At 46.4% G+C, this 25,279-nt stretch overlaps 2 protein-coding genes across 8 annotated transcripts in view; one reads left to right on the top strand and one right to left on the bottom strand.

The window, feature by feature from the left end:
- RTN4 (reticulon 4) overlaps positions 1 to 9,861 on the top strand; it is a 40,445-nt gene extending 30,584 nt beyond the window's left edge. For all 6 annotated transcript variants that reach the window (XM_036379438.2, XM_036379439.2, XM_036379440.2 and 3 more), the window contains 5 exons: positions 1,503 to 1,641; positions 6,663 to 6,732; positions 7,381 to 7,427; positions 8,311 to 8,369; positions 8,783 to 9,861. In XM_036379438.2, the coding sequence (XP_036235331.1) occupies positions 1,503 to 1,641; positions 6,663 to 6,732; positions 7,381 to 7,427; positions 8,311 to 8,369; positions 8,783 to 8,825 (358 nt within the window). In that variant the 3' untranslated portion in view covers positions 8,826 to 9,861. The remainder of the gene's footprint in view (positions 1 to 1,502; positions 1,642 to 6,662; positions 6,733 to 7,380; positions 7,428 to 8,310; positions 8,370 to 8,782) is intronic.
- An 8-nt stretch (positions 9,862 to 9,869) lies between these two features.
- EML6 (EMAP like 6) overlaps positions 9,870 to 25,279 on the bottom strand; it is a 93,654-nt gene continuing 78,244 nt past the window's right edge. Inside the window, exons 29-44 of one of the 2 annotated variants that reach the window (XM_036379447.2) lie at positions 24,626 to 24,634; positions 23,512 to 23,590; positions 22,396 to 22,525; positions 21,764 to 21,862; positions 20,575 to 20,595; positions 20,041 to 20,214; positions 19,163 to 19,371; positions 18,550 to 18,707; positions 17,821 to 17,935; positions 17,184 to 17,372; positions 16,052 to 16,224; positions 15,155 to 15,317; positions 14,532 to 14,635; positions 13,321 to 13,474; positions 12,988 to 13,088; positions 9,870 to 12,350 (exon numbers count right to left, since the gene is read on the bottom strand). In XM_036379447.2, coding sequence (XP_036235340.1) covers positions 12,326 to 12,350; positions 12,988 to 13,088; positions 13,321 to 13,474; positions 14,532 to 14,635; positions 15,155 to 15,317; positions 16,052 to 16,224; positions 17,184 to 17,372; positions 17,821 to 17,935; positions 18,550 to 18,707; positions 19,163 to 19,371; positions 20,041 to 20,214; positions 20,575 to 20,595; positions 21,764 to 21,862; positions 22,396 to 22,525; positions 23,512 to 23,590; positions 24,626 to 24,634 — 1,903 coding nt within the window. In that variant the 3' untranslated portion in view covers positions 9,870 to 12,325. The remainder of the gene's footprint in view (positions 12,351 to 12,987; positions 13,089 to 13,320; positions 13,475 to 14,531; positions 14,636 to 15,154; positions 15,318 to 16,051; positions 16,225 to 17,183; positions 17,373 to 17,820; positions 17,936 to 18,549; positions 18,708 to 19,162; positions 19,372 to 20,040; positions 20,215 to 20,574; positions 20,596 to 21,763; positions 21,863 to 22,395; positions 22,526 to 23,511; positions 23,591 to 24,625; positions 24,635 to 25,279) is intronic. The other variant, XM_036379448.2, reaches the window with a different exon arrangement.

The raw sequence follows: 25,279 nt of genomic DNA on the forward strand, positions 1-25,279 counted from the left end.
CTTTCAAGACCTTAAAAATGTGTGGTTTAGTTTGTAGCTGTGCTCTCCACTTGCAAGGTCAGTGACAGCGTCCAGGTACCCACTGCTGCAGAGCTGCCTCCTAAGAGGAATTAAACCTTATTAATCTGTGTTGGAGGACTTGCAGGAGTGTGTGTTTCCTGTTTCCCTGCCAGCCCTGTCCACTCTGCCCAGCCTTGCATCTCCCTGTTATTAATGAGTGAAATGGCTCAGTCTCCCCTTGCAATTTTCACAAAGTCCTGTTTGCCCCTCTATCTACAGCCCTCTTACTAATTTGGTGGTGTTCCCATCTTCTTTAAGGCAAAGCAAAATGGAGGCTTCCCTCCATTCCTCCCAGGCCATGTGCAGTGGCTCCTTTTCCAGTGAAAGCCAGTCTGGGGGACAAAATTATAGGGAAAAACTCCTCCCATTAGAGTGAATATTCCCAGCTGAAATCTTGCTTACTTCTCATTATCTAAACAACAATTTCAAGCTTTTTTCTTAGCAAGAACAAGCAGAACTTGTGCTACCTGTGCTCTTTCTGCAGTTTTTTCTAAAAATACTGATATTCCTATGTAGCTTCCAGACTCTCATCCAGCATATCTGGTTGCTTACTTTTTTTCTGTATAGCTTCTCCACAAGAAGGATATTTTTACTTGAAAAATCCTGTGAGAAGAATTGGATTTTTGGTGCAGGTGCTGAATATCCTGTGGATGAGCTAGGGAGGGTGAGCAGATGGAAGCCAAGGGTGGATGGCAGAATGTAGCCTTGAAATGGCCACTTGCTGCAGTTACCATATGAAATATTTTCATTTGTCTTGGACTTGCCACAAGGTCATGTTTAGCTTTGCCTTAAATGACATACATGGGAGCATTGTGCAATTTTCATATTAAAAAATCCCTCAAGAAAACCATCCTCAAGCAGAGTCCCCTAAACAAAAGTTTAACAAGTGTAAAATGAGCTCCATTTTACAGATGTGCTGCATTAGTCCTTCTGCCTGCAGCGTGCACATTAGATAAATAATTTATACTTTGTTTAAAGACTCCAAATTGCCACAGCCACTGCAACTGCAGATAAGTGACAGTGGAGTGGAAAGAACATATAACCAGATAGGGTTGATATCTTTTATGTAAAAGAACTGCTCTCACTAGCTGTAAGAATTATTTCTAGCAAATGAGAAATTTAGCTCATTTTGCTGTGCCTACAGTGTGTTACAGCTTGATGGTAATTCCACAAGGGCCTTCCAGAGATGGGTATGTTCCTTTGTGGGATTTTTCCCCCTTGTTTTAGCCTGCCTCTTTTTTGTCTGGTGCAGGTGACTGAGTAAAGAGCAGTGAGAAAAAACTGGGTGGCTAAGAAATAACTTAGGTTAGTTGTGTTTGTCCTTTCAGCATTCCTCACAGTGTGAGGTTTGTTTCTCCATAGCACAAAAAGGAGGTTCTATCTAACACACAGAGCAGGTTTGCAGCACTTTGACTCTGAGGTTTCCTGGCTGTGTCCTGCAGGGCTTACCTGGACTCGGATGTGGCCGTGTCAGAGGAGCTCATCCAGAAGTACAGCAACGTCGTGCTGGGCCATGTCAACGGCACCGTCCGCGAGCTGCGGCGCCTCTTCCTCGTCGATGACCTGGTGGATTCCCTCAAGGTGAGTTTGCCTCTGTGAGGACATTGCTGCTGACCCAGGCTGGCAAAGCCTCCTGCTCCTTGCAGGATGAACAGTGCCTCTGCTTAAGTAAATAACTGGGTGGAGTTTGCTCTTGGTGGTGTTCGGCACAGGCTGGGTATCGAGTGCTGCCTGCTGTGGTGGGGTGGCTGTGAGGGATAACTTGATCTACATGGAAAGCAGAAATGAGCTGTGGCTGCCTCCAGCTCCCTGTTCTGACTCCTTGCTGGTGCCTCTCACAGCAGGAATCTCCTAAAAAAACAAGCCATGCTGCAGTCTGGCCATTGGGGCCGTGTCACTGATGTGTGTGTGTGTGTCTCTTTGCAAAACCTGGCTCTGGCCTAGATTGTCCCAGCCTGCTTTGGAGTTGATTTTCTGTTTGTGTTTAGTGCATAGCTCCCTGTCTTTAAACGTTCCACTTTCTGCTGGAATGGTGAGGACTTGTGTGATGCCCTTGGGTTACTGGGAAGGTGGATACTTGTTCCAGCCCCTGGATTTGGGAGTGAAAACTGCTGGTTTTAGTGATGGGAGTTACTGAAATGGGGATTGCAAATTACCCAGTGTGAGCAGTGCTGTGTAACAGCTGGAGTCCATCCATGTAGAATTTAATGGGATTGGCAGAGCACAACTGACTGAAGAATGGTAATAAATTAAACAAAATGTAACCAAAAAAAAAAACCCAAACCCAAAAAAAACCCCTCCAAAAGAAAAGAATTGACTGAAAACCCTTCAGTTTTGTTCTGGGAAAATTGTATTCTCTTCTTTCAAGCTCTAATAGCCCTTCTTTGTTTTTGGAACTGGTGTTTCCTTTACCTAGTGCAGTGTGTTGTGCACTTCTTTTTCAGTTTGTTTAATCTTCTTGAAAAAACTTGCATTTATCCTGCAGTAAATCCCCTTACTTAGTGCTTTGTAAAGTCCTTTGAGTTGTTGTGGAGTTGGGGGAGGGGTTCCTTGTGAAACTGGGGAAAACCAGGCAGGCTGTCCAAGCCTTTGTTGTAACTGTGCAATAGAAACCTGCAGGCGGATCTTGGAATCTTACCCAGAGTTTGCAGATCCAGTTTCTCATTGTGCTCTAAGTTAAACACAGTTTGTGCCAGAAAAGCTGCACCTGATGCCCTGCAAGGCTCCTGCAGTGAGGTGGCTCCCTCTGGAAGCAAGAGGAGGTGTAAGGGGGCTCTGCTGCTCCTGGGACACGTTTCTTTCCTCAGGAGGGAGAGAGGAGGAGCAGTATTGGCCTGGGCTTGTGCAGTAATCTCCCTGCTCCTGAAGGGCTTTGCAGGAAAAGCCTTTTGAGGAGCTGGTTGTGCATTCTTTTCTGCACTACCATTTCTGTTTTTTGAGACACGATCAATAGTGCTGCTGCCAAAGTCCTGTTTGGATCTGATTATCAACAGCCCAGAAAAACCCAGAATCACAAGGTCACTTGTGTTTCTGATCAAGCCCTTTGTGGTGCATGCCTTGGTCTGAGTTAGGAGATTTCTCACACCATTTGTGTGGGGATCCCAACCCCTTGCAGCAAAGGAGAAGGAAGCAGAGAGAAGCCAGCTGCTGTTCCAGTGAACACTGGTCTGAAAACAAGGCCTTCTGGAGGAATTATGTTAGAAGCAGAATTAATTCCAGCCACAATGTCTTCAAGGCACTCTAATCACTTAAAATACTACAGTCCATAGGAAAGATGTGTTTATTCAGCTGAACTAATTCATTTCCCCTCTCTCCTTCTGACATTTAAAGTGTTTTATGTAGGTTAATTAGTCTAATTTATGGTAGCTGGAAACAACCCTTTATCAGAAACCAGTGAATGTCAGGACAGTTCACAAGCACATGTTACTGATTTTGAAGAGTTTGTGCTCGAGGAGAACACTGGGATTCCAGGGTCTTATGTAATATAATGGCCCTGGTTTAAAAGATAAAAATATCTTGGCTTGTGTAGTTTAAACATCTTCACTGTAGGAAACCACATGTTTATGTATAATTCAAGTTACAGAGCTCTAATGTAGAACATGTCTGCAGGTCAGTTCATTGTGTGTAATAGTTCTGACTGTAAAATCTGTCTTGTTAAGTTTTTTTCTTCTTTATTAAACAATGCTTCAGTCAGGGAAGTCTTAAAATGGACTCTAAATATTTATGCAGCACAAGGAGAAATTCCTCACAGCTCTTGAGGAGTAACTCCAGAGGAGCCCTTGCCAGAGCCCCAGGAGAAGCTGCATTTTGTCCTGGTAAAGGCTGTGCTGGCACTGGGCACTGCTGCTCTTGCTCAGCTGAGGCTTTCAGCAGCAGAGCTCTGTGTTCTCAGTATTCTGTAGCAAAGGAGGGCATGGGGCACTTCTGGATTTGCCCATTTTGGCTGGCAAAAGGGGCTTCAGTCCATCAGCCACCCAGGCCTTTCACTCGTGTGCAGGTCCTTGGAAGGACCAAGCCTGGATCCTGGGCTGCCTCTGCTTTCTTTTTCTTGTCTTAGAGCTTTATTTAGAAGTGTTTCAGGGAAGGGTTTTTGTGTTTGTAAAGGTCTCTGAGGTGTGTTTCAGGTAAGCTTTGTTGTGTCTGTGAGGGTCTCTGGGTTTGCACAGTTTATAAGAAAAAGAAAATAGAGACCAGTAAGGAAATGTGGGATGGAGATGAACTCCAGGCTGGATAATCCTGGGAGAGCTGCTGGAAGTGTCAGAGGAGTGCAGAGGGAGGAGCTGTGGGATCAGAGTCCCTCTCCCCTCCAGTACTGTAAGTGTAGGAGGTTAAAACCCACACATGCAGCAGTTCATGGTTCTGCCCTGATGCTGCCCTGGACTGACTTTGGGTGGAGAGAGGCTTGTGTAGTCAAATGTGAACTCCTGGATTTTGCTCTTTCTTGAACCATAAATTCAATGCTCACTAAAATAAATAATTGATAGTTCTGATAATTATTGGACTTTGGGATTGATTTGTGTCTTGTTACCCCTGTGCTTATGTACACTCCCATTTTCTGCCCTGAGCAGAGTCATCAGCAGTGTCCTGGCTGCTGAGCTGGCTGGGTGGTGCTGAGCTTCAGGAATTGTGTCCATGGGGAGCAGGTCAGGGATAGCTGTTGGGATGGAGGAGAAGCACTGCAAACCATCCCACCCTCGGGGGCTCTTTGCCCAGTGCAAGTTGTGCCTTCCTTCCCTCTCTGGTGGATGTGCTGCATGTGTTTGCTCCAGTAAAACATGCCTGGTGCAGAGATCAGCTCCAGGCTCACCCTGGCATTGCAGGGCACAACTGGGCCAGGGTTTGAATCAATCATGAGCGAGTTCAGCAAATCTGCTTGATTTTCCTTGAGAAACCTGCCAGAATCCCTCAACTACTAGATATGGTTACAGCCTCTCTTGAGGGTTAACTTTGTGCCTCCCTGAGGGTTAACTTTGTGCCTCTCTTGAGGGTTAACTTTGTGCCTCTCTTGAGGGTTAACTTTGTGCCTCTCTTGAGGGTTAACTTTGTGCCTCTCTTGAGGGTTAACTTTGTGCCTCTCTGGGGGTTAACTTTGTGCCTCTCTGGGGGTTAACTTTGTGCCTCTCTGGGGGTTAACTTTGTGCTCCTCCCTGGTGCTGCTCAGAAGTACTGACAGATAAAGAACTGCATCACTTGCAGTTAATGCACCTGAATTATAGACCAGTTTTGAGTGAAGCTCTTGAAATCAACGTGGTTTTGTTGCAGGGTTCATGGAATTAAACTTGTATTGACTATCAATGCCCTTGATAGTGGTGGCTGGCTGTTGATTTTGTTTGGTTTGGATATTTTACATCTTTTGATAAGCTAAAATTGGATGTTGGGATATGTAAGTTCAGAGTAGCTTGGCTGCAGGCCAGTTACCAGGGTCCTGGCCCACACCCACACTCCTGCAACCCTGCCTTGTTTTCCTTGCCAGCACTTTGTGCCCATCCTTTCCTTGGGTGTAGCTCCTGCTGATGGGCAAGTTTCCATCTTGGGGTGTTCACTGTGCCCAGCTCTGCCCTCCCTGGTGCCAGTGCCAGCCCTCTCATGCTGTCTGTCCAGGGTTCTGCTGCAGAACAGCCCCATGTGCTGAGCTGACCAGGGCTGGGGGTCTCTGCTCTGTGCAGGGCAAGGAGTAAACTCTGGGGAAGCTGCTGCTCCTGGCTGCTGCTCAGCTCCTCAGCACTCCTGCAACTCTAGAAGAAAGGGCTGATTTTCCTCAGGAGGAATCCTACCCCGAAATAGAGCTGGCAGCCCTGGGTCCCCTCCCCCTGCTATAGGTCAGAGGTGTGCCTGGGACACTCCACCTGGCACTGAGTGTGGGCAGACCTTTGTGTGGAGCTGGGAGCCTGTGTCCCACCAGGAGCTGCACAAATGCTGTCAGCAGGGAGGGAGAATGGGGCTGAGATAGGGAGCCAGCAGTGGTGGCAGTGTGGGCCTTTAGGGATGTCTTTGCTTCTGAGCTTGGCTCTGACCTGGAGCCAGCTTCCATGTTAGAGCACTTTTCACTCCTCTTGTTCCTAAATTTTTTTACATCCAAACTGCCTTTGGGTTTTTTGAAGGAGAACAGGTAAATCAAGCCCACCCTACCCTGTTACCATCCAGACAGGCTTTTCCTAATGTGTCAGAGCATGGCTGGGTATGTGGGCGGACTCTTGGGTGGGTGACACCCAGGTGTGATCTCCTTTCTCTCTGGCTCTGTCATGCAGCAGCCCTTTGGCCTCTCTTAGCCTGGCCTGTCCCCTCTCTGAAGGATGGGAGGAGGCAGGAGCTGTTTGCCCATGGTTCCTCCCCATGGAGCTGGCAGTGCCCAGGGAAGGCACAGGGCAGTGTTTGGGGGGCACTGCTGACTCGGGCTGAATTCAGCCCCGTGACTGCACACAGGAGGCCCCATATCCCATTACTGCATCCTTGAGCCCTCTCATCAGCCAGCTCTGGTTTCAGGAGCTGCACAGGGCTGAAGTGCAGTGCACTTTGGGGCTGTTTGGATGGGTATTTGTGTGTGCAGCAAATGGGGTGTCCTGAGCACAGAGTGGTGCTGATGGGCTCTTTTTCCCTTGCAGTTTGCAGTGTTGATGTGGGTGTTCACTTACGTTGGTGCCTTGTTCAATGGTCTGACATTACTGATCCTGGGTAAGTGTTTGACTTGTGTTACACACCTGGCACACCAAATAACCCTGGGGAGGCAGTGGGGTCTGGTCACTGGGAGGCTGATCCTGTAGCCTTAAGATGTTGCACTTCTAAGTTCCTTTTTTTGGATAATACAACAGAACAGGTAATTTTGAGTTGTGTTGTTGAATTCCTTGAGATTGCTGATTTCCAGACATTCCATGGTTTATAGGCAGGTTTGTTGTGCTCGTCCCTGTCAGGCTTAGCCTGCCCTGAATGTCACTGCTGTGCTGGGACTTAAGAGGTGCAAGATCTGCTGTGGTCGTGTCCCACTGCAGGATTTAATTTCTTATATCCCAGAGCAGGCTGGCTTTCAGGTGTCAGAACCAACTGATGCCTGAGCAGCCTTTGGGAAGAATTTGCATGACCCACTGTGAAAAAGTGACCTGTGACCAGACTTAACTGTACTGTTGGTGAGATCTGGAGAACAGCCCAGGCTCTCCTTAGTAGGGATCATTGAATTTTCTGGCCAACAATCGGTGCATGGGGCTCAATTGTTCATTTTTCTTGGACCTTTTTGCAAGACATATCAAGGTGTGGAAACTAGTCCTTGTTCTGCCTGAACACCATCCCTGTTGTCAATATTTATACATTTGATGTGCTCTTTTCCAGCTTTGATTTCGCTCTTCAGCGTTCCTGTTATTTATGAGAGACATCAGGTGAGTGTTTAATAGAATCCATTAAATGTTTCATAAAATCAGCTTAAAACCAGAAACAAATAATTAACATTAATTTCAGTCTTCTGAAATATTTAAAGCCTTTACAATAGGCCTTTACCCAGGAACCAGGGCCAGGGAGCACTAGTTCAGTTTGAAGTTCAGACTGTGCATACTTTCCCTTTTCCTTCTTGGTGGAAGAAGAGGTTTCCCCAGCAAACAGTTCTGGAAAAGGCCTGATGAACTTGGAGGCCTTTTCTGCTGGTCCAGCTTTGGTCAGGACTGGAGCAACCTTGGCATGGTGTGTTAATCCTGCTGTACCTTTTGGGGTTGGTATTCAAGATTGGTTTCCCAAAGCTCTGTGGAATTTGTAGCCCTGGCAAAAACAGGAGGTGGGAGCTGCTTGGCCCAGTCCAAGGCTGCTCTTGGGGAGAGACTCCCATGTAAAAGGAGTAGGGAGGAAGGAGCCAAAATAAAATACTTGTGATTAAATGATGGCCCGGGCTGTCTCGGGCAGGTCACTGCACAGGAGGGGGGAGCCAGCTCTGGCTTAGCCCTGCGTCTCCCCTTTCAACAACAAGGCAGCTGTGGGGGCAGGAGCAGATGGCAGAGCCTCATGGGGTCCTGCCCAGGCTCCTCCTCCACAGGGAAAGGGGCCCTGGAGCCCCAGGGCAGGAGCAGGGACAGTGTGTGGGGCTTAACCCGAGCTGCTCAATCCTCTGGCTGGGCTGCAGCCTAAGCTGGTTACCCAGCCTGGCCCAGCTAAGCAGCTTTGCTGTCCTGTGGGGCCCACAGGGGCCCAGCCCTGCACCCACAGAGTGCTGTGGGACTCAGCCAGGCTGCAAAGGAGGAGCTGAGCTGTAACTTCTTTCTGCTTCAATTCCAGGCCCAAATCGACCATTACCTGGGACTCGTGAACAAGAATGTCAAAGATGCCATGGCAAAGTGAGTTGGTTTGGGTTTATTTATTTTCCTTAGTACTGATAACAGTTCCTGGCACACGTGGCACTCCTGTCTAGGACTAATGTGTTCTTCCATGTGCCAGGCCAAGGAGGGAAAAGGTCTCAGACTCTGGACTGGTTAGGAAATGAGCTCCCTTATTGCTGATGCTGTATTGAAACGAGCCTCTATTATTTCTAATAGAAATCTGTGTATGTGAACCCATTAGTGATAGCTGAGCCCCTCAGCAGGTGCAGCTGAGGTGGGGAATGAGAAGTTCAGCAGTGTCATTGGGCTCTGAGTACAAAGCTGTGTTGTGAGGGTTCTTTTCACATGCTGTTGTTTGTAAGATTCTGTTTAACCTTTCCTTTTTTGTTACTCAAACTTACCTTTTGTCTATTTTTTTTTTCCTCTTGCAGGATCCAAGCAAAGATCCCTGGGTTGAAGCGCAAAACTGAATAAAATAAACCTGAAGCAACTTATCAATAGGAAAGAAAGTTCATCTTTTAAGGGGGAAAAATACTCATTGGATTTACATGGGGAGGGTCAGGGAATAGCAAACCCCTTGACATTGCAGTGCAATTTCACAGATCTTTATTTTTTAGCAACGCAGTGTTTGAGGAAAAATAACTGTTTTGACTGCCATGTGTTTCATCATCTTTAAGTATTGTAAGCTGCTATGTATGGATCTAAAACTAATCATCTTTCCTTATCCTGTGTGCAGCACTGGCTAATACAAACGACTGAGACAGCTGTACATTTGCTTCAGCAGAGGTAGTTCCTGCTGCGTGCCGGAGGTGTAGAGCAGGTGGGGCAGAGGAGAACACTTCCCAGTTTGTGCACTGTGTATGGTCTGTGTAGATTGATGCAGATTTTCTAAAATGAGATGTTTTAGAAGAATATACCAGTTTAGCAAGTTTTGAAAAATCTTGCCTTTTTGGTATGAGTATAGCTGTATTGTGATTTTGTTTTATCAATTGCCAATATATATATATATATATATATATGTGTTTCACAAAGCTTAGATCTTTCAGCTGCTCCACAGTGCTTTGTACTTCAGAGAACTGACTGAGGCCTGGACGAGCTCCAGAGCACACAAGCTTGAGAAACTAAAAAGTCTCTGTAAACACTGGCATCTGTTGGAAACAACAAAAGAGAAATGAACAAAGAACCTCCACACAGAGTAAAAGAAACTTACAGCATACACTTTGTTGCACAAACGTACAGTAGTTGATCTTGAGCAAATAATTCTCCAGCTTTCAGACTCTGATAATCTGTGGACCGAGTATCTAATGCTGCAAATGTTGTTTGGAAACTTAAAGCCCTGTCCTGTTATGCAAGAAAATGATAAGTGAAAATTTATACACTTGCAGTTTGAGCTGTACTGAACTAAGTCTGTGGAATGCATTGTGAAATGTAAAAAAATCCCAACAAAAAAGGAAAAAAAAAACCAACCCCAAAACCCCAAGTATCAATAAAGCTTATAGACATAAAATGATACCAGTATTTGGCTTTCTTGAGGCAAGTTTAATATATTTGTGTTTATTTGAAGTTCCTTGTGATAAATTTCCATTGTCCATGGTGGTGGCAGTAGTGTCCGAGTAGAGCGCGGTGCAGGGTGCGTTTGTCACGGTCCCTTTTCTTCCTCTGCAGCCTGAAGGAGCTGCTCAGGGCCACCTCCAGTGTCCCAGGGAGCTCTGGAAGGGTGGTGGGCTCTTGGAGTTTTGAGACAGGAATGCTTGAGGCCATTTTCAAGTTTGAAGGAAATTCCCAATAATTTCTCCAGGTCAACATGTTGATTCTGATTTAAGAGCTGGACATTGACAACTTGTGTACAAATTTATTTAAAATGCAGATTTTAACTGGATGGCATCCTGACCATTGAAAAATAGAAATTCATGCATTACTATTTCATTTTACAGTAAAATACAGCATTACTTCTGAGCATTTTATACAGGAAGCCAGACCATAGAAACAGAGAAACCGTAGGTAAGTGTTTTCCTGACAGACACTATTGCTTGGAGATATTTCTCACATCACTGGTGATTAATTCATTCTGCCACACAACTGGTTTTGTTTGGGATACAATCAACATGGAAGGAAGGCAAACATGAGTGGTTACAGGCAGAGGTGCTCACTGCTGGCAGCACCTGACAGAACAGGATTTGATCCCGAAGGTTTCTTTGAAAAAAAGACTGCATAGGGACTCGTACTGTGTATCTGACAAACTGCTCTGCTGTATAGTAATATAAGGCATTAATAAATTCAATTGTAAAAAAAAGGTGATTCTTTGAGGTTGCTGAAGCACTTTGTGTGTTAAACAGACAGGAATCCACTCCTTTAATGGGATGTTTTTGCTACTTTTCTGTGCAGTGGGCAGCAGAAACGGACTGGCAGGAAGGTTCCAGAGTTCAAAATCCTATTGTCCTGAACTGGGACTAAAGCACTATTGCTTTTCAGAGTCTAAATGTAAGTCTAAATGTTTTATTTTGGCCTTTATTTCTTTTAATTAAGAAAGGTAATTTCAAAGTATGGATGTTGTTCCATGCCCAGAATCTTGAATAGCAAAATACATATTTAAGATATTTCTTTTTAAACTTTCTCCAGTTCCACACTCCCTTGAGTTTTTGTTTTTGACAAACTGTTCTAACAACTAGTGAAGGGTTTGAGTTGCCTTTTGGGAGTATCTGTCCATGGTTCCACTTTTCCATGGAGGCAGCTCTCCTTTGATCTCAGCTGTCCCCCAGGCCAGGACAGGGGGCTCTGTGGGGTGAGGGAGAAGCAGGGAGAGGAAGAGGAGCCCAGAGTCAGCCATGATGAGCTTTTCCCAAAAAAAAAAAACCCTGCATTTCCTGGTACCAGAGGATTTATGTTTTACTTACAAGCAGCGTGGACTGGCTGGAGGGCACACAGAGCCCTGCTATAGGGACATTCTAGGGCTTCCTTTGGAGGCTTAGGACCCCCTTCCAGAACAGGAAATAGGGATTGATGGAGGCTTTCCCACCAGGCCAAGATTCTGGCTGGCCACTGCCTGTAGGAGTGTAAAGCACATTTTCCCAGAAAGGGGGAGCATGCAGGAACACTTGGGGAATGACTCCCTCAATCTTGGTGTTCAAATGTCTTGAACCAAGTCTGTCCAAGCCCTCTCCTCTCACTCACTGTTGGCGTTCAGCTTGCACTGCTGGCTGCAGGAGCAGCTGCCCAGGAGCTGGAATGCCTCACTTTGGCCTTCTGACAGCACGGAAACAGTGGGGAATTCACTTGTGAAGGTATTAAAAACCCAAAGCAGAAAACAGGGATCGTGTAAGTACCCAGCTGGAAAAGGTGAGAATGGTTTAGCCCTCCTCTGGGTGAGAGTCATAGCACCGTGTGTGGAAAGCAGGTGGGGGGAGGCAAGGCTGCAGCCCAAACTACTAGAAAATTATTCCAAGGCACTTCATGGATAGAAAATTCTGCCAAATATATATATTTAAAAATAAAATGGACTTAAAAAAAAGGGATACTTTGCTCCTTCAATTAATGAAAGCTGAAGGGTTACCTCCCCCCTCCCCAGCCTGTTCATTAAATGCTCCCAGCTTTACTGAGTGCACCAAATTAAAACCCACCCGCTTTTTGAACTTTGTTCAAACCACAAATTTGGAAATTAAAGGGCCCAGCATTTTGTCAGCATTTTCTCCCTTTTCAGACATGGTTTGAAAAACACAGTATTAGGCAAAAGCAGCTTTGTGAGTGAACTGTTCATCCCTTTGGGATCCCCAGGTTACCCTTCAAACCTCAGCTTCCTTCGCAAGGGTGTTGGGCTTTCCAAGGCCAGCTCCCATTCCCCTTTGGTAAGTTGGGATGAGTGATCTGGAAATGTCAGCCTGCAGCAGGGCTGGGATTCCTGCAGCCAGGGGGGCATTCCTGGCTGTCCCGGCCAGCACAGCCCTCGCTGGGGCAGGACAGCAGCAGCCAGAGGCTCCTCAGAGGCAGCGCCACACAAACACACTGGGGAGACAGGAGGGACAGCAGGGATTGGCCTTGGGCATGGCCCAGTGAGAGAGGAGCAGAAAATAAACACATTGGGTGTGTGAAGTACAGACTGTATGTGTGTGTGTGTGTGTGTGTGTGTGTGTGTGTGTGAAATACACTCTGTGCACAGTTGCTCTGTCTGCAGTCTGCAATGTGAGCACTGTGTGTTGTACGTGCATTGTGTGCACAGTTTACGTGCCTGTGTATGACTGTATGTGTGTGCACACTCTGTGTTTGTGTGTGCTGTGTGCCTATATGTGCTCTGCCTGTGCTCTGTGGGCAGTGCCTGCACTGTGTGTGTCTGTGTGTATGCAGTGTGTGTCTAAGTAGATCTTTGTGCATCTCTGTGTGCACTCGGTGTGTGCATGTACTGTGCCTGTGTGTGTGCACTGTGTGTATCCATGTCTGCTGCACGAGCACACTGCGTGTCTGTGCGTGTACACATGTACCATTGTGTGCACACTGCATTTGTGTGTGGGATGTGTCTGTGTGGGTCATGTTAGTGTGGCTGTGGTGTGTGTGCACACCGTGGGGCTGTGTCCCTTTCTCTGTGTGTGTGTGTGCCTGGTTCTGTGTCCCCGTGTGTGGGAGTGTCCCAGCCCCAGCCCGTTACCTGCAGTCGTCCCCTCCGGTGCTCACCACGAACTTGTCGTCGTGCGAGAAGCGGATGTTGGTGACGTGCGCCGAGTGCCCAAAGTACCGCTTGTGTTTGGCCTGTGGGACAGGAGAGCAGCTCAGGGCTGGCACCAGGCCAAGCTCTGTGCCCACAGCCATGCTGAGCCCAAGGCCTCTTCACTCCCTGGGAGCTGCCTGTGGCTGGAGCGTGCTGTGAGTGCTGTAAGAGCCTCCTGAGGATGGACCCTGCTGGTTGGGTGCTGTAACACCGAGTGCTGAGGGGCCTGGGAAAAGCAAAAGCTGCTGAGGTGAAAATAAAACAGGCACTTACAAATTTCTCTGTGCATGGGAAGTCAAACAGCTTGACCAGCCCAAAGTCATCTCCTGTCACTATGTTCAGACCAGCGTGGGTCACACAGGCACAGTTGACATCGGCTTTGTCTGCATTTCGTGGCCAGATCCCAATGACTTCATCTCCAAGAATGCTGTTCCAAAATCAAGGTAAATAAAATGCATTAGACCATAAGACTTAACTTGCTGCTGCTCTTCCACAGGGGGCTGAGTCAACACAGGCTAGTAATAAAAAATTGCCGCATTTAAAATAAAATTGTCCCTTCTAAATGATTGCCCTGAGCTCATCATGGAGACCACCACACTAAGACATCATTTTTATGTGATTCTTAAGCAATCTCTATCCATTAATCCTTAGGTTTATTTCCCATGGAACCACTGGCATCATCCTACACCAGCACCTTGTGCAGCTCTGGTCTCTATCAGCCTTCCCCCAGGACTCCTGACTGCACTGTTCCCTTAGCTGTGAGTTCCCAAATGAGGGAATGCTTGGCTCTATGTCCCCTTGTTCTCAGAAACAGGTGTGCTACCCCTGGCTTCAGCTCTCTGTAATCATTTACCCCCAGAGTCACTGCCAGAAGCATCTGCCCCCTCCCACCAGCTGTCAAGAGTCCTCTGAAACGAGGAATTGGGGGCACTCACACAATTTTATGCCAGCAGAGCCGTCAGAGTAGGAGGATTCTCATTTACCTTCTCCCAGCCCTGCCTGGTTGTCACCCACTGTCAGCTCTGCCTTTGGCCTGTCCCACTTCTCACAGGAAGAGCACAGCCACAGTTCTGCAATGCTGGGGGCAGATTCCTGTGTTCATCCACATCAGGAAATACATTTTAGTGACACTCAGAACTCCTCCATACAATCAGTGCATGTTTCCAGGCCTTCCATCATGCTGGTGTTTGCTGATGTGGGACAAGGCTGCCTGGAGTGGCCCAGAGCGGTGTGAGGGGGCAGGGATGAGTGGCAATGAGCCACTGTGGCTCTGTGACAGCCCCTGGTGTAATTAACAGCACTAATTACCACAGCCACCAAACAGCCAGAGCTGTGTGTAAAACCCCACGGGTGTCACACGGAGCTCTGGGGAAGGAGAGCCTGGGGGTGCTCTCAGGTTTGCCAGGCCCTGGGGACACCTCAGCATTTACACCCCAAACCTGTGACTGATCCCAGTGCTGCCCCACGCCCCCCTTGGCTGTTACCTGGTCCAGGTGGCCCAGGTGATTTTCTCTATGACTGCAGGGTCTGTGATTTGCTTTCCCAGGGGCACCTCGTGAACTTGACGCTTGTAGGCACCTGTGGATACCTGGAAGAGAGAAAGGAAAAATCTGGAAAGTGCTATAAACACATCATTGTCTTTAAAATTTCCAACAGTCCCACCAGGTTTTATCAGCAATTAAACATCCAGGACAATATTTCTCTTTTTTCCTCATTATCTGGAATTCATCACATGCCATATTAAAGGAATAACAATGTTACAGGATGATGATGGAAGGGGATGCTCATATGCAGAGCTGACAGATTTTCTCTCACTTCTATACTTTACTTTATCTCAACATAATTTTACTAAATCAGAAACATTTCTGAATTAAAATGAAACCCCTTCAAATTAACAATTTGATTAAAACAACTGAGCTCTCACACACATCCCAGCCTCAGGAAGGAAGAGAAATTATATGGTTATAATATATTTCACAATTTCTCTTTCAGCATTGTCTCCCTTCCATAGACCTGGGATAAAGCTTTGCCCTCAGCACAGCTGGGGCCTGCACCTGTTATGGTGGCCCAGTAAACCCGAGCACTGTGGGGGCTATCCCAGACATACCTGGATGTACCTGCTGTCTGCAGAGAAATCCATCTGAATGACAAAACTGGCAATGTCCTTGCAGTAGCCAATTCGGTTCAGGGTTGTGCCTTGAGTGAGATCATAAAAATCCACAGTATGTTCTTGTGAGCCCACGGCCAAAAACCTGTTATCTGGGCTGATCCTAGACAATAAAACATGGAGTGGGGAATGTCATTGGCTGTTTTGGTGCAAGGTTTGCTTCTCATGCTATTGTGACAGTAACTTTTTTAATGAAAAAACACAAAAAACCTTCTATCAACAGCAAGACTGAACCCAAACCAAAACTTGATGCTTAAGAGAAAAGGAAGACTCACGATACCTCTGACAGAGAACAGGGTTAGCTGGAATATTGGGAAGGAATCATTGCCTGTGAGGGTGGTGAGGCCGAGGCCCAGGTTCCCCAGAGAAGCTGTGGCTCTCCCATGACTGCAAGTGTCCAAGGCCAGGCTGGATGGAGCTTGGAGCAAGCTGGGACAGTGGAAGATGTCCCTGCCATGGCAAGGGGTGGGACTGGATGATATTTCAAGTCCCTTCCAACTCAGACCATTCCATGACTCTATTCTATATTGTTTGTGGTTAAATGATGCTAATATTGCACTTGCATAAAGCCACAGCACAGTGTGCAGAGCGGCACCAATCCCCTGCGAGTCAGCAACAGGCACTGCAATTTGGAGAATTAATTCCCATCATTCCAGCTGTGCAGTGTGGCTGTAACTGAACGAAAGCCCCACCACAGTGCCCTTCTCACACAGGTTCCTTCTCACACCAGCTCACACCGGTTCCAACAAACACAGACTCACAAAACCTCTGCAAATCCACCCGGCCCTCCAGGGCCGTTCCCTCGAGGCAGGGCTGTGTATTCTGAGCACCTCCTACCTGATGTCCTGAATTGCAGATTTCCTGTCCCGCTTCTTGCCCCAGACCTTGAGGCTGTTGACCAGCAGGAGGACGAACTCGCCGTTCCTCATGCCGATGGCCACCATCTCCCCGTCGGGGCTGTAGGCGGCGCAGCGCGCGGGGTGCCCCAGGCTCACCTTGTTCACCAGCTTCTGCAGGGACACGGGCAACAGGCTCACACCTCCCCAGCACACCCAGAGCTTCCAAACACAAAGTACAGAACTTGCTTAATTAAAAACAAATCCACTCTGTTTCCCTCTAAACATAAACCTGAAATGTCACACCGAGACTCACATCCCACCAGGCATATGTCGCTAAGCAGACTTCAAAATAGAGATGTGATTTGGATGGGGGGCTCATGTTTGCATTATTTTGTAGACTGACATCGAGTTTCACACCAGAAAAAGGACTATTTAGCAGAAAAAGCTGAAAAATCTATTTCCTAATTTGTTTGAAAGGTGGCTTTGACATCTTCAACAACTGCTGATTGGCACAGAGCTCTCCCATTTCATTTGGTACATGGAAATGTCCTAGAAAGATCTTGTATTTTCACCTAGCTGGTTGTATTTATAATAGATTAATTTTCCTCATTAAAAATTATCCTGTTAGCTCAGGTAACAAGCTTTTGGAAAGGTTTATGCTGCGCAAAATAAGCTGTAAACTTCCTGATGTTTTTTTTTTAAATGTTTTGTTGTTTTTAAAAATGGTTGCTGTTAGCCAATTTGACTTGGAGAAATCCCTGAGGCAACATGCAGAGTTCCAAAGGAAGGCTCTGAAGAAGAGGGAGCCATGCCTGCCAGGAAGGCAGAAGGATGGGCAGGGGCTGTGTGTGTGACAGCACAGTCTGTGTCACCCAGACAGGCAATGTGGAATTAAAATGCTTCCTTGATCCCCCTGCCTGCAGATTTGGATCAAAATAAACAATGCCCAACAAGAGGCACTCCATGAGCAGGTGTCCTGGTGAATCCCTACATTTCTCTGGGAGTGCTGGTGCCAAACATGACCAAAACCTGCTCTCATTCCAGGGCTGCTCAAAAGCACAGCTGGAAAAATGGATGCTTGGATAAAATGCTCATTTTTAATCCCACACGTTTACATTCACAGCACTCACTTTGTCCGACAGGTCCCAGATCCTGGCTGTTCCGTCGTTGCTTGCAGAGATAAAGATGTCTTTGGAGGGGTGAGTTGCCAAGCCCCAGATTTCCCCTTCCATGTGACAGTCAATTAACAAGTTAGAAGCAGCATTTTTTTCTCCTACTTCAAGGATTTCTCCATCTTTTGTTCCCACTAAGATCTTCCCCTGTTTGTAGCCAAAGGAAAGGAGTGGAGAGAGGAGGTCAGTGTAACAGTAACTGCCACGGTTTGAACTGCCAGAGCTTCCTTGGCAAATACTTGGAAAAAGCATAAACAGATTAAGCTTGTAATTGGTTAATGGCTACTTGATTGGCAATATAAAACAACATTCCTCAGTGGTGTTTTTATCAAGGAATGTGTCAAAATGAAATAGAGACCATCCCTGGAGCTCTTGACTGGGCAGGCCCCACCCCGTGCAGCATCACTGCTCCTTTCTCGTGCACAATTCAAACACGTGCAAGAGTGACTGCAGCAAGTCACACAACTCCGTTATTTCTACTGTGTTCCACTTCTCACAGTCTCTCAGGAACTCCCCGTGGGGGTTTTGTGGCTTTAGAGCAGCAGCAGCAGCTCGGGCAGGCAGCTGAGCTCTGCCCTGCCCGCCGTGCTCTCACCTTGCCGCGGCACACGGAGCGCACGCACTCGATGAGCTGCCCGGTCTCCAGCTGGAAGGCTCGGCACCGCTTCATCTCCTGGTCCCACAGCTTCACTGCTCCCCCCTCCTTCGTGCTGCAAAGGAGCCCTGCTGTTACCTGCTGCCTCCTTTACACATGGAAATCCCACCAGCATTTTTCTGCTTCTATCACTAAACACACACTGACCCACCCTCCACTCCATATTACTATTATGGTGCAATGGGAAGTAAATAATAAAAAATTCAATGCTTTCACACTTCATGTTCAAACAGCACCATCATTTGTACAAACCAAGCTGCTCTCTTGCCATGTATCTCAAATCTGTTTCTTGGCCAATCTGTTTCTTGTGGTAATCCCAGGACCTGCAGCATCTCCACTGGGAGAGGCTGTCTGTAGTTTGACAGAACAAACAAATGAAGAGAACTCCACTTATGGCAGGAGTTCAGGCAACAGGAGCTTATCCAGGTGTTTGGAACAATTCCAAAGAGGTTCAGCATCTCTCCACCACATAACATGTGCCACTGTGGCCCTCAAGTATCCTGTTTTAGTCTTTCACCTACTGATCCACCTGGGCAGGTTATGCAAAACTGAGAGTGAAGCTGCCACAGCACAGAGACCATTTATCTCTGGGCTGCTGCATAAATAACAAAGACAAAAGGCACACAAGTGAGACAGAAGTTGGCACTTGAGGAAGATGCTGTGTCTTACGGCCTCTCCTTCCCTCCAGTGACGATGAGCCCGTCCCGCAGAGTCGTGTACATGGTGAACACCGGTCCCGTGTGAGCCTTGGCCACCAGCCTGACCAGGAAATGATCCTTCCACACGTACACATCTCCATTTATGGCACCAGTGAACGTGAGGTTATTCTGCAACAGACAGCAGCAATCTCTGATACAACAGACACCTCAGCATTTTGGTTCAGCTTCAAGTAAAATCCTTTAAATTTAATTTAAAAGTCCTTAACGACCACACTGGATTGTCCCCATTGGTGGTATCACTGGCATGTGTCACACTAAATACCATTAGCAGAAAAAAACAGGAAATAACAGATCAAGTTTAAGCTAAACAGATAAATAACCAGCAAAGTGGAAAAAAAAAAAAAAAAGCAAAAAGAAAGCCAGGGCAGTAGGTGTGCACAGAGCTTAATAGAAGGCATTCACCCAATTGTGTTCAGGAAATTCAGGGAAGGATCTCAAGGGGCACAGGTTTTAAATCCACATTTCACTAACAAGCACTGGGTTGGATTTCAGCAAGGAAAACTGACCCTCGCAGGTTTAATACAAAGTAATGTAAAATCCTGCAGCAGGTAACTTGAACTCACTGCTCCAAAGGCAACAGAGAGCATGGTTTGCATTTTGGCATCTTCCATGGAACCAATGACTCCTTTCTTGTAGAGCAAAGCGCTGCCAGCCAAGGTCCAGAACTTCATGTGTTTGACCCCCACGGACACGAACTGAGTGTCGGAGTCGGGGCGGAACTCCACAACGAAGATCCTCTCCAGGTGTCCTCCCCTACTGGCAACTTTTGCCCCTGGTTTAATGAGCAAAGGATGAAAACAAAGCTGAATTCACCTGAGGAATTAAGCTCTGATATGATTTCATCAAATAAATTGAGTTGGTATTGGATTAGAGGTCTGTGTCCCAGATGCTGACAGCTGCAAATCCCAACACTGTTTAGGGTATCAAACATCTTAATGCAACTCCCAACGTCCCTGGTTATTCCATTGCATCCCACAGATTTAGGAAATGCAGATTTAAGGCCTTCATAGCACAATCTGTCTCCTGGGTCAGTGAAATAACACAGAAACGTTGGCTATCATCTGGTGAGAAATGCACAGGGACACACTCATGAGCTGAAGAACTTCTCCTCTCCCCTCCGTCATTTCCAAGGATAATTCTCTTTTAGAAATTACTTCCCAAAGGCCTATCTCCATCATAGCACTTGAAGTGTTTTAGGGAAGAAAAGGAATAGTTTTCCTTAATTTCATGTAATTTTATGTTAAGCATCATTCTTTCCTTAATTTCCACTTAAAATAGGTGTTAAAAACTTATCTTCCTGTTCATACTTTTTAGCTCTTCACCATCTTTAACTGATTAACTGGGATAGAGAGGGGAGACAAAACTCCAAAGACTTGAATGGCAAAGGCAGTCATTTGCACAGCTCTGAGGCTGAAGGCCCACGGTTTCCCCTGGCTTGTACCTTCCTGCCACCTCCAGACAGTGATGGTGTGCTCTGGGTCCACTCCCACTGACACCAGAAGTTTGCCCGTGGCGCTGAAGTTCACGTAATTGACGCCTTTGGTGTGGAAGCAGCGCAGCATGGAAAGGGTTTGCTTGCTCATGGCATCCCAAATGTGAATTGTGGGGGTTGTACCTGCAGGCAGAGAGAGGCATTGAAAGAGGATTAATTCTGGAAAGCTTCAGTGCAAACCAGGCATTTTTCAAGAACATTTAACCTGAACAGACATTAGTTGGGGGTTTGGATTTGTTTGAAGATTAGCACTGCTGGGAAACAAAGAGAAATCAAAACAGCTTGCAAAACACAGGGAGGGGGAATCATTGCAGTCCATGGAGTCAGACAAGTTCTAAAAGAACAACATAACATTCATGAAGAGCCTCATGCAAAAGAAATTGCCTGCAGATGTTTCACTTGTATCCATGGTTCACACAGATACAACGAGGCAACATGGAACTCAACAGGACTCTGCTAAATTCACAAACAAATCAGCCTTACCTGGGAATTCTGTCATGTCACCTGCATTGTGAGAGCAATGGCAAATGAGGAAGCACCAAGGGAAAACAATAGGTGAAATAAGTCATGTGGCTCGTGCTGAAGTGCCAGCATCAGCACCAGAAGGAAAACAAAATTAAAAACTTGGAAATGGATATGGATTAAATCAACAAAACAAATAAGCAGGAATATTGTTGAACTTTTTTGGGTATATTGGCTTTTATACACAAATATTGCAACAATATTTAGTACTTGTAAGTTTTAAAAATGGTATCTAAAAGAAATGTTAAAGGCATGCAGGTTTTAACAATTCTTAAATTCAAAAGTGAAGTGAACCTCTACTTATACAAAGTATCAAATCAAACTCAGAAGCACTGATCTCCTGAGGCCTAGGAAAAGGACTTTAGCCTTTTCCATGTCCCAGAAATCAGTGTTTTGCACAGCTCTGGCACCACGTGCAGGTTTGGGTGCTCCCTCCACATATTCCAGCTGCAGTGACTGTGCTCAGGACAGGCAGCAGAGGGTTTGTGTTTGTCACTGTGCTCATCACCCCCTGTCAAGTGACTCCTGTCCTCAAGTTATGGATTCCATTCTCCTTCTGGAGTGGGCTGAGGAGACGTTCTGACCCCGTTCTCCTCCATAAAGTTAATTACTTCAGCACTAGGCTGAGGGGCAGCACATCCTTCTCAAGGCTTAGGACTACTCATCCTGCATTCCCCATGCAATGTCTACTCCTGCAGGAACCTCCTTGTAAACAATAAACACACAAAAGCCACATATCAGTGGTTTCTCAGCTGTCCCCTGATATGTCCCCTAACTCCTGCTGAGATCTCTCTCTGTTTCTGGCCTTTTCTGTACAGCTCCTGTATTCCTGCAGAGAAAATGATGCTCATTGTATTCTCACTGCTAAACAGTGCCTTGGACACAGGAAGGAAAGGAGGAACTCTATAAATCAGATTACAGAGATGATTAGGCAGTTTATCAAAGTTTGCCTTCTGAAATATGATTACACTCCAATTAACTCTAAAATCCAATCACTCACAATCAGAGACGGAACTGAAACGGTAAGAAAACCCCAGAGCTTGATGACTTCTTCCAAATCAAACAAGAAGTAGAATTCCCCACAGAGAAGCCCCAAATAAAGCAGTGCCCTGAGAGCTGCGAGGGAAGCTTTGCTCAGGCTGTCACGTACCGATCTGGCTGGTGGCCACCACGTTCTTGTACTTGGGGTGCTGGTTCACTGTCAGGCACAGGATGTCATCTGTGTGCTCCAGGTAGAAGCTCTGGCTACCTAAGGCCATCCAAACAGGATTTCAGTCACCACAGGACCAGGGAAGAGCCACCACAGAAGCACAGACTGCTTGGGCAGCTGCTACAGCTCTGCAGGGGATGGGGGGCCACTAAGGCTGCTCTGCTCCCATTCCCAGGCACCGCTCCCAAATGCACTATGGACACAACCACCAACACACACAGGTGGATACAAAAGCAATATTTGGGAAATTATGTGTACACCCAGGGAATCAGCCCACAGCCACCATGGCTGCAAGAAACACCAAAATGGCAAAGCAAAGCCCAGGCTTCCCAGTGAAATCCCAGGGAACTGAGGCAGTGAGTGGGGAAGGGGCCCAGAAAGGACAATGGGGCCATCCTTGTTTCCCAGCCCACAGGCCAGAGGCTGTCCGAGGACTCGAGTCCCCAAAGGCCTCCCCAAAGTTTCCCAAATGTGGGAAAGCCATAGGAAGATTAAAAAGTTCAGACTTCCAATCAAAAATATTTTCCTTATCAAGCTATTTTATCTCCAAGTATTTTTTCAAATGGAATTACCAGTGGAGAGGTTTTGGACAATGCCTGCTGCAGCTGTGTGGAAAATGATGTCAGCACCATCGTTCAGGTAATGGAGGTTGTTGCGACAGTCAAATCCTCTGTATCCAAACACGTGGTCTAAAGCCAGCTCCTGCTCCAGGAAAACAAAAAGAACAAGAGTGAAATGGAAGAAAAACCAAGATTTCAGAGCCTGGAGCACTTAAGGACAATTCTAAATTACACAAGTACAAATATCTTGTGGAGGCAATAGAATAACAAAATAATAATTAGTTACCCCCACTCTGCTCATTTATTGAGGCATAACAATATCAGAGGCTATCAACAACCTTTAATTGGTCAACTGAAGCACTACACTTATATTATTTTCTTTTTTAATTATTCAGAGGGCTATAAATGCCCTGGTTCTGTAAATTCCCATTCCAAACAGATACAACTCACAGAACAGGTTGGATTTTATTGCTCTTCCCATCACAGTTAATATTTATATAGGGCATCAGATATTTTAAAGAAGCTATCTGCAGAGTTTTCAAAAATCATTCTCATAAACTACCACATTTCCACAGACCAAATTCTGACCTTAAAGTCCTTAGAGGAAGCTAGGGCAAGCTATGAGTAACTCTGTAATTAAGACATTAATCAGAGGTGTAATTACAGCTTACAATGAGCGGTTGCCAAGGAAATTTCCTCCAGGAAGCCAGCATGGTTAATGGATTGTTGTTAGAGCTGCCTTGGAGCCCTGAAGCCCAACTTAATGACTGCCCCAAACACAATCACAGCTCACTGGGAACAATCCCAATTAGCCACAGACCAAGTGCTGCAAATGGTCCACACAGGTCACAAAACATTCCTGGTTCTGCCTCTTATGTGGGAATTCAAACAAGTTGTTTGGGGAGAAAGGGAAGTTCCAAAGTCAATGAGCAAATTCCATCATTCAAAATCCCACAGAGGATTTTTCCTGGGCCAAAGTTCTGGATGCATTTCCCTTAGGGTTGAGCAGGGAGCATGGGAATGCACAGACTTTGTGATTGTACCTGCCCTTCACTGAGAGACAAACAGGGGTGGATTTCACCCAGCACATGTTACTCTTAAAGAAATAGGAAGGATATGAATGCTGACCTCAACCAGTTTCTTTTTTTTGTTGACATTGTTCTTTTGCAGTTTCTCAGGCTGAGGAGCAGCTCTGCTCACAGGTGGCCTGCAAAGAGCATTTAAAAAAGGAGACAATTGATATATTTGAAAGTTAAACACAACCTTCAAAACCACAGCATGTGTGAGCAGCAAATGGACAGTTGCCCCTGTATGAGCTCTTTTAGAGTTGTACAATAAACTGATTAAAATCCTGCACTTTTTGATGGAAAGTGCAGAAACATTGATGTAGACTTCACAGATGAGTGGCAGAACAACCAACCTTACACCACTCAAAAGACCCCAAACCATAATGATTTAAATCCATGGAAAAATCCTTGAATATGAAATGATGGTAAATTGGTGCTTTCAGAAATGATCTGAAGTAATTTCTGCAGCTGGCAGTTGACCTCTGCCCAGCCTTGCTTCTTCTGAGAAAGCCTTTCCCAAAACCTTGACATGGCTTCAATAAAATCTTCTCAAAATCATATTAAAGATAAAATGGTTGCATTTAAATGCACAAGTCATTCATCCAAGGGAATTTGGGAGATTGAGGCCAGCAAAGCTATTTTATAGAATTACAGTTGCTAAAAGTAGATAGAGACAAATTCAGAACAGAGGTTGAGACAAAATCTGATGGGTGCAAATGGTCTGTGAGGCCAGATAACCTCTGCTGCTGCTGTTGATCCTGCTGGGAAAAGAGGGACAGAGCTAAGGGGAGCATGTGGAAAGCATTCCCAGAGCTTATGATTCCAGAAAAACCTGACCTTGCTCTTACATTCCACGTGCTGTGAAATTTGTTCCTGTCCTGAGACCGTAACTACCAATAATTCCCATTTTGCAAAAAATTAATTGGAGAAGAATGAAATCCCTCTTGTGTATAGGGAGCTGCTTTTTCTGGAGCTGGATTTCTCATGGAAGGTACTAAAGGCACAGTGGACAGAGCACAGTGTGGACTGAGCCCTGTGGGAATGAGCAGCAGGACAAGCTGAGCTCAGACAGAGCAAGGCTGGAGGGAACCAGTCCAAGCCACGTCTCAAGCACAGCAAGGACCAAGAAGCACATGAGCAGGTGACCCATGACACCAAGAGAGTGAAAGAGTTACCTTGATCCCCTTGGAAGCAGCAAATAAAGCCAAGCAAGAAATTTAATAGAGTTTAGGAGTCACTTGTGAGCACGAGACTCATGCACAAGCACTTCAGAGGCAGCAGTCATTCCTGGGGCACAGCACTGCTATCCAAGCATGCCAGCAAAACTAAAACAGAAACCAGAGAGTGCACAGACCCACAAACATCACACCTGGCATCCCTGGGCAGCCTCAGAGCTAAAGGTCCTGCAGGATGGAGGGGACAGGGAAGCTACGTCCAAGCTTCCTGCACACTTTGCACCAGAGCACAAGGGGGTTCCATGGTTGGTTTATTTTCAGGAGCCTGGCAGGGAGGGAACTGCTAGGAAGTTGACAGTTTCCTAGGCAGTGCTGAGAGTGCACACAATGGATGATTGTTCTCTATCCCAGCTCAGCTGCAATTTAGCCCACAATGGCTGTGAGGAGACCAAGTCACTGCCAGGACAGCCTGTCCTGCCTTGTCCTCAGGGAACAAGTACCTTTATTTCCTCAGAGAGTGGCCACTCAAGTCCCCTGGGGTGACCCTGGGTGGAGCAGGACAGAGCAGCGGTGCTGTGATCAGCAGGGAAGGGCAGAGGAAGTTATTACAAAACTTAATTGTTTTACAAAATAAATTCATCATTTCATTTCAGC

Source organism: Molothrus ater, chromosome 3 (assembly GCF_012460135.2).
Source record: "Molothrus ater isolate BHLD 08-10-18 breed brown headed cowbird chromosome 3, BPBGC_Mater_1.1, whole genome shotgun sequence".
NCBI classification, from domain to species: Eukaryota; Metazoa; Chordata; class Aves; order Passeriformes; family Icteridae; genus Molothrus; species Molothrus ater.